Source organism: Schistocerca piceifrons, chromosome 7, assembly GCF_021461385.2.
Source record: "Schistocerca piceifrons isolate TAMUIC-IGC-003096 chromosome 7, iqSchPice1.1, whole genome shotgun sequence".
Lineage (NCBI taxonomy): Eukaryota > Metazoa > Arthropoda > Insecta > Orthoptera > Acrididae > Schistocerca > Schistocerca piceifrons.
In genome coordinates, this window is record NC_060144.1 from 511,573,440 (window position 1) to 511,582,616 (window position 9,177).

At 39.1% G+C, this 9,177-nt stretch overlaps 1 protein-coding gene across 1 annotated transcript in view; it reads left to right on the top strand.

Moving 5' to 3' along the window:
* Positions 1 to 3,080, top strand: part of LOC124805038 (mitochondrial mRNA pseudouridine synthase Rpusd3-like) — a 140,382-nt gene extending 137,302 nt beyond the window's left edge. The window contains exon 5 of the mRNA XM_047265458.1: positions 2,805 to 3,080. Coding sequence (XP_047121414.1) covers positions 2,805 to 3,023 — 219 coding nt within the window. The 3' untranslated portion in view covers positions 3,024 to 3,080. The remainder of the gene's footprint in view (positions 1 to 2,804) is intronic.
* Positions 3,081 to 9,177: the final 6,097 nt, after the last annotated feature.

Consider the following 9,177-nt stretch of genomic DNA (forward strand, 5'->3'; position numbering starts at 1 on the left):
TGGGGCAGCTGTGTCAGCTTGTTATCAAAAATAAGGCCCAAGAAATGGGACTGCATTACTACATCAAGGAGCTGGTTGCCTAAGTAAAGTTCTGGATCAGGGTGTACTGTGGGTCAACGATAAAAATGCGTAACCCGCGTTTTAGAGGAGGAAAACTGGATGCCATGGGCAGTGGCCCACATAGAGGCACGTCAGATGGCGCCTTGGAGCTGGCGCTCAGCAGACGCCATCGAGTGGAAGCTGCATCAGAGGCAAAAATCGTCAACATACAATGCCGGGGCAACTAAAATGTGATGGTACCAAGCCATGTCACATGCCTTATGTAAGTCAAAGAACACTGCAACAAGGTGCTGGCAGTGAGTAAAAGCCTGTCGGATGACCGATTCCAATCGGAGTAAATGGTCAGTTGGAGATTGCTCTTCCCGGAAGCCACACTGATATGGTGACAAAAGGCCCCGAGATTCAAGTACCCAACATAATCTGGAGTTGACCATCCTTTCAAGCAGTTTACAAAGCACATTTGTAAGGCTAACGGGGTGGTAGCTGTCGAGAGACGTTGGGATTTTCCTGGGCTTAAGGACGGGGATAACTATACTGTCTTGCCAATGTGACGGAAAATCACCCGTGAGCCAGATGTGATTGAAGACCCTGAGGAGCTGTTGCCTATGGGGAACATCCAAGTGTTGAATCATCTGATTGTGAGTGGAGTCTGGCCCTGTGGCTGTGTCTCATGAAGAGCTAAGAGCCTGCTCCAGTTCCCATTCAGTGAAAGGAGCATTGTAGGGCTCAGTGTGGTGTGATGCAGGATGAAATGGGAAATGGGAAAGGGGGGGGGGGGTGTGTCTGTTCCAATCTGCGTTTCTGAGGATGGGGCATGGGAAATCTCTTGCTGAGGTGGAGGGGGAGTGGGAGTAATACCTGTCTGTGAGGGCCCTCTTGAGACTTTCAGCATTACTAGCACTGTGCACCCTGCCAGCACCATGTAGGGGCAAAGGAAAGGAAAGGTAGGTGTGTGTGTGTGTGTGTGTGTGTGTGTGTGTGTGTGTGTGTGTCTTAAGTTCTCTATAGCATTTATAAATTTGTCTTCAGTACAACAACATGACATGTTCTCCTGTATTTTACAATGAATTGAAGGTTTGTTTCATCCCCCAAACAAGCACTGACTCACTTCTGCACTTCACTGTTGAAATTATGGTACATTTTTTGATTGCAGTTTTGTGAGCACTGAAATAATATGTTTGAAATAGAAAGAATTTTTTTCCCATGAGTAACTGAGTTATTTGTTATTTTGTCTTACTGATGATAGAAGGACCTTTACATTTCTTCGACATGCTTAGCCCTTCTGACTTTGAAAGTCAGCATGGGTTTCGAAAAAGACAATCGTGTGAAACCCAACTTGCGTTATTCGTCGATGAGACTCAGAGGGCCATAGACATGGGTTCCTAGGTGGATGCTGTGTTTCTTGACTTCCGGAAGGTGTTTGATACAGTTCCCCCCAGTCGTTTAATGAACAAAGTGAGAGCATATGGACTATCAGACCAATTGTGTGATTGGATTAAAGAGTTCTTAGATAACAGAACACAGCACGTCATTCTCAATGGAGAGAAGTCTTCCAAAGTAAGGGTGATTTCAGCTGTGCCACAGGGGAGTCTCGTGGGACCGTTGCTATTCACAATATACATAAAAGACCTGTGGATAACATCGGAAGTTCACTGAGGCTTTTTGTGGATGATGCTGTGTTGTAACAATGGTAAATTGTACTGGAATGCAGGAGGATCTGCAACGAATTGATGCATGGTGCAGGGAATGGCAATTTAATCTCCATGTAGATAAGTGTAATGTGCTGCAAATACATAAAAAGAAAGATCCTTTATCATTTAGCTACAATATAGCAGGTCAGCAATTGGAAGCAGTTAATTCCATAAATTATCTGGTAGTAGGCGTTAGGAGTGATTTAAAATGGAATGACCATATAAAATTAATCGTAGGTAAAGCAGCCAGTGGAAGACTCTGCAAGAGAGACGCTCAGTAGCTCGGTACGGGCTTTTGTTGAAGTTTCAAGAACATACCTTCACCGAGGAGTCAAGCAGTATATTGCTGCCTCCTACATATATCTTGCAAAGAGACCACGAGGATAAAATCAGATATTAGAACCCACACAGAGGCATACCGACAATCTTTCTTTCCATGAACAATACGAGACTGGAATAGAAGGGAGAACCGATAGAGGTACTCAAGGTACCTTCCGCCACACACCGTCAGGTGGCTTGCGGAGTATGGATGTAGATGTAGATGAACATTTCATTAAATGAAAAAGCAAAAATAAAATGTGATTTTTTTCTGAATACCACCCAGACTGGGTTTACTTCTATGTATTTTTGTAAATAAGCTGTTCCCATGTTAGCTTAGAGCAATTCTCTTCTGGCAGATCAACAAAAAACAGATGCGACTACAGCTTGTGACTGTTCACGATGCATCTGGGTAATAGGCAGCTTAACCTGAAAGCTGCACTTATACTGAGTAATTCTTGTAGTAACATTTATTGGATACCCAATCAAGAGGGGGACCCAAAATTCAACACTCTTGGAAAAACAAGATCCCACCCCCTGGTTTCCTTAACAGTGTTATGCTCGTATGTAGGCCTACATTGTGCCAACTGAGAATACAGTGAAAGATTGTGTAAATTGGCAATCTCTTAGGATGAAAATTGTATAATTTTTAATGAAAGCGTGTTCTTACTATCACAGGCAACAAGAATTTAGTATCAGAACAATGCATAACAAGATTTTTATTTTCTTTTTCAGAGGTTAAGTAAACAGTTAGTTGCTGCCCTGGAGCTAAAACCTGGTGAAGATCTGATTATACCAGCACACATTCACTTGAAAAGCTTGATTTTAAGAAGTTATGAAGGCAAAAACAGTGATCTGATAATTGATGCCCCTCCTCCAGACTATTTTTTGTGGTCTTGTAAAAAATTAATGCTAGAGAGAGCATGTACAAGCAAAATAAATTTTACAATATAACAGCTTGCAAAAATTTATTTCTTAACTGTACAATGCTACTGTTTTAGCATTAGATTCATGCGCTTAATACACATAAGAATCACATCAATAATGTCTTACAATTCTTTCATCCACTGTGAACTAACATAGCTGAACACAGTTTCTGCTTTTTGTAACTAATGTGAGAGAACATGTTTCCCCTTCAGAATTCTCCTCATTAGAATCTTACGTCCTTCCAGTGTAGACATGCGTGTCCTCCAACCATGTATTTTGATTCTTTTAGTTTCTTTGGGCCGTGGGAAATTATTTCTTACTTTGCAGCGGATCTGAGTGACAACTCCTGAAGGAGGATGCAAAAGGGAAGGTGCATTTATTGAATGTATAAATGCATATTGTACAGTAGTCATTGGGTAAAACATGTTAGCAGCATTTCTTGTGCAGCACCTGAAACCAAAAATTAATGTTACAAAATGCTTCAGTAAGAAAGAAAAAGTAAAATTACATTCTGAACTGCTGTATATATTTCTAATTATCATGAGAATTTAAATACAATTATATTTTCAAACAGTAGTTACTCAAAGGAGAAATGCATGCAGCTAGATTTATGCAAATGTTCACTCAATAACGACAATACATAGTTGATGTGTAAATCCCCTTCAGCCTCGCAGTAGGACATCCAAGATAAAGTGCAAAAAGTAAAATATCCGAAATGTTTGAGGCAGATGATAATCATAGTTCACAGCACACTCCAGACTCCATAATACACTGTATAATAGTTAAATATTTACAACAGGATCACTTTATATAATTTACTCCATTTGGTCATTACACCTGAACTTCTTTCAGTGAAGAATTGTCAAAGTTTCGCCAGATCTGAGGGCTTATTCATAGAACTCTCAAGAATGATGCTAGGAAAGTAAGTGAAAAACTTAGCATGACAATACTACTGTCCAGTCAAAATATTTTGTAATTTAATGTTGAAAACTACAATGTTTAAAGAGTTTGGCACTGGTAACTCTACACTGTTGACGACGATTAAAAACAGATCAAATGGCAGTGGTGTTAGAGGCAAAGAGAGAACTTGTAAGAATGGCTAAACAAGAGGTTGTAGAAAGATTCAAATAACGCAGGTCTCGGAGCGAGATTTGAAACTTTCTCTGCGTACAGATTGTTCCATAAAATTTCTGGTGAACTACCAGATGTCTGCAACTTGCTGCCATGATATTTCAGCACAGAGTCTTTTGGCCATCCTCGTGTGATTACTGGTAGTAAAGGTACTGAGCTTACATTTGTAAGACCCCACCTGCACTTGCGCAGTGTGTCTAGTCGGTGTCGCGCATGCACTGTTTGTCTGCAAGTATGTGTGCTGCGTTGTGCCCTCCATTGTGAAAGCTGCCACCACCGATATCAGACAGATTGTCTTCACATGACAAATGTTGCCACCTACACAGAGCACAAAGTTTTTCTATGACAAGATCTCGTGCAGAATTTAACTGGAAACTGCCATCTAAATTAATAAGGTACTCAGGCAGTCTTATTTCCATTGATTCACTGATGCTGGAACTCCAGAGGTTTGGCGTGGAGAAGGTGAGTATACCGCTGATGTTCTACAGTGCATTCCTGCCCTGTGCATATCATTTGTCCTATGTAAGATTTGCTGCATTCACATAGAATTCTTTGAACACCTGCCTTGCACAACTCTAAGTAGTCTTTAACAGATCCCAATAGTACCGAGATTTTAGGAGGAGGATGAAAAACTGTTTAACTTTGCCCCTTCTTAATATTCTGCCTATTTTGGCTGAAATCCAATATATGGTAACTACTGTACCACCCACAAACTGTGTTCCAGAACAATGGATATTCATCACAACAAGTACAGGGAATGCTACAGATGTACAAACGACAAGGCAAACAAGAGGATGAGGCCTTCAAAATGACTGCCTAGTTACCATATATTTGAAATATTTCATCTCAAAATAGGCATAATATTAAGAAGACAAAGTTAAAGCAGTTTTCCGTCCTCCTCCTAAGATCTCGGAGCTATTGGGATTTATTAAAGACTACTTAGAGTTGCACAAGGCATATGTTTACAGATTTCGATGTGAATGTGCAAATCTTACATAGGACAAAATGACACACACAGTGCAGGAATGCATCATAGAACATCAGTGGTATACTTGTCTCATCTAAGCCAATAAGTCTGCTATTGCATATGTCAAACTCTTGAAGCTCCATTATCAATGAATCAGTGGAAATACAATTCCCTGAATCCCTTATTAATCAAGACGGCAGTTTCCTGTTAAATGCTGCATGGAATTCTGTCATAGAAAAACTTTGTGCTCTGCACAGGCAGCATCGTTGCCATGTGAAGACATTCTATCTGATATTAGTGAAGCCAGCTTTCATAACGGAGAGTGCTCAATACCGCAAACAGACTTGCAGACAAACAGTGCATGCGCCACGCCAACTGGGCACACCACGCATGTGCTGGCAGGGTATTTAATTCATGAGCTCAGTGCCCTTCCTATCAGTATTCACCTGAAGACTCTGTGCCGAAATTCTGTGGAACAAAACAAATGAGTATTCAAACATAGACTGCTTGGAATATGTCCAGAAAAGAAATGTAACAGTGTTATAAAAATGTTTTTGGTGAACTAATTAAGGTTTACTGATCAGAACTACTGATTGGTTGCAGTGTACATTCCCTTCAAGACTCGAAAAAATGTGATACAAAATATGTCTCCAACATTGATGTAAGTGGTACACATCATCACCCCTTAAGGAACAATCGTAATCAATGGGGGGAGGGGGGGGGGACTCCAAATAAATAAATATTGTACTGGTAGGTGCACCTCAGATATGTCTGAAAACTACTCTTATTTTCCAGCAGTTTCAAACTGCAGTGTTTTAAAATGGTAAGAATATTATGGGTAGAATACATTTGAAACAAAATGTGAATGGTGGCCCCTCTACACTAATTGGTTTCTCATTTGGGTAAGAGATTTTTTATGAGTAAAGCATAAAGTTCGAATTAAGGTTGATAATTGTCCAGCACACTCTAATATTAGATTAATAGCTATAACGCTTATATATTTTTTACCACTGTGTGATGGAGGTGCTGAAATTTTTCCATCGAAAGCAATTGCTCCAAAAATATTTACTCACAATCTAAGCAAAATATTTCTCCATTAGTTTATAAGATACATTACACATATTTGACACAAAAGAGAATTTAATTTTTTTCCACCATTTTTCAGAGAGCCTGACTCTTTGGCTCCTCCTCAAAAAACTGATGGCTATTTAAATGGAGTTGACATTTAATGACCTGGTCCAACTTCATTTTGCAAGGGAATATTGTTGATGAGAGTCTAACAATGATGAGTCACGATTTGGCCTGCAATCACCTTGCAAGAAGTCCAGGAAAGGTATTCCCCTTGCATATTCTCATTCAGGATGCGTTTTCAGGGTTGTTCTCTGATGGTATGACTGTAAAAACAGATTTGACCTTTGCAGAGAATGAGAGCCTTACAGTACATCAGTATGTGAAGGAAACCCTTTCAGAGCCTGTTGTGCATTTATTAGGGTGATTTTAACCCTAATACACACCAATAGGTTGCCAGAGTTCTTGGAGAAGTGCAGATTCATGGTATGGCTTGGTGTGCCTGAGGCCCTGACTTGAATCCTTTGTGCACTTAATGGGACCAGACAGGCTGTTGGCACTATTTTGAAACCCCACAGTACCTACAGGAAGCCCTCCTGAAAGTAATGGGAGATGATTCCACAGGAGAACATTGCAACATTTATCAGAAACATGCCTGAAATGGTGGATGCCAAGACTGATTCAAGAGGAGATAATAAATAATGAATTTCCTCAAAATTTGCTTAGAGTGTGAATCCATTTCTGTTAGGCCCTACTTCCTTATCTCTGTCTCAGTTTGTTTATAATTATTCTTTGTCCATTGTTAAACACCTAGATGAGACCATAACACAATACTGCATCATAAAATAGTACATCAATCTCATAAAACTAACTAGAGTTTGAAAGTGAAGTGTTGCGTTCTTGTGTAAGTCAGTGTACATTACAAACTCTACACATAAAAGTGTGCAACATGTGTGGAGTTAATTATGCTCATTGAAAAGGGCGACAAAAAATGTGTTGGCGAAACAAGAAGTAAGATGTGCATTTTTCATAAAAAGTGGTAATTATGTGTGTGCTGATTTGTACTTATTTATGGAATTTTATATTTAAATGAAGTATGTATTCGAAATTAATGAACAAAACGAGACTCAAACCAGCCACCCAGTGATTACCAGTTTTGAGCACAACAGAGAACTACTGAAGCCAGTCAAATTTTCCTACCTTTAGTGAATTAAAGTAACTTGGAAAATCTCAAAGTCACTTTTCTCAAAAGTGTTTATGAGAATGGCATCAAACTGCTTTGGCAGATCAACACTGGACTCAACATACCGATACAAAAAATTACAAAAATTTGATGGCCGTGTGGCCCTGTTGTAAGAAAACATGCAAAGTTATGCAATGTTTCTATGTAAGATTTTATTTGTGTATGAATTCTCATTTACAAACTGCGACAAATCAATCATAGCAATATGCGCTACAAGTGAGTTTTAAGTCCACACTGCCTGAAAGAAGTGTATAACTACTATCATGATTTGTCAACATCTACGTTCTTTCAAAAATCACATACCTGGTCACTATTCTTCTGATGGGTCTCTAAATAGCAATAAGAATTTACAGTTCCTAACAGATATTCTCCCATAGTTAATGGAATACATATCAATGGCCATAAGACAGTTCATTTTTATCAGCAAGACAGGTGTTATGCCCATATAATTACAGACCTTTGTAACAGAATATGTAGAATTTGTTTGGGGAAAGACAAAATTGATGGACATTACACTTAACACCTCTGAATATTTATCTGTGGGGGAAATTAAAACAAGAGGTCTGCAAGGGAACATGGTTGACACCCAAAAACATGAAATTCCAACATGAGTGTTCTGTGCCATGTGCGATATTATCTGCCAGTGATCGCTACTTATGAATGCTCAGGATCAATATTTCGAGAGCAACTAATATGATTTTCATAATAATGTACACATGAACCATACCAGAGTTTGTGTTTGTTTGCTTTTTGTACCGTAGGGTGTCATTTGCAAGATATCTCCTACTGTTGGAGGGACAGTGGATCACAGTGTTGCTATCTTGTTACTATTTCACAAAGTTCTACACATATCTCTCACTGAAATCTGTCTTTCTAGCCTTTTTCCAATACTTTTAGTTTAGTTTGAATGTGGGGTCCCACAGTAAAAACAAATTTCCAGGATGACAATAATGTGTCACACTTGCTGTCATTACTTGGCTTGCAAATTTTCCAATGCCACACACAAAAATTTATAGTTCCTTTAAAGAAAAACTGAGTCCGTGACTTATTTCAGCAATTATAAATAGTAAAATCCACCACATAATTTTCTATAAATTAGCAAAAACTGGATACATTTTGGGTGGCATGTCTTAGCTGCCTCACTCTGTATATAGACCAAAAGGACATCAGAAAACACAGATGGAGGACAGTTATTAAGACCGAAGGTAGTTAACATCACGTCATTAAGAACTCACCGTTTTGTATATAGATGTTATGCACAGCAACGATACTATGTGTGTAAGGCAATGCACCAAGAAAATGGAACTCGACAGTAGGTAAGTGGATAATAGCTTTTAAGTGTTAAGAAGTATGTAAGTAATTAATAGTGAAAAAACAATAGATTTGCGAAAGTTACTCATGACTTCCAAAACAAACTACTTTAAATTTATTTCCTGGAATCAACTTAATCAAACATAAAAATTAAGGTAACAATTTTGTAGGAAGAGAGAGATTGCTACTAACCATAAAGATGACATGTTAAGTGGCAGACGAGTACAATTAAGACACTCCACAAAGCATTCAGCCACAGCCCTTATTAGCAAATCAGGAACTCACAACATTCATACACACAAGTAAGCACAGCCAACGCCACCTAGAAATAAGGCCCGAGCGCTCCCTGCGAACAGCATGATGGGTATTCAAGAGTAGTCATAACAAAAGGAAGCAACAAGTCTGTTATAACGTTGTGCTGAGCATGGGAGTATGTGAATGCAGCACAACGTAACTGTTTT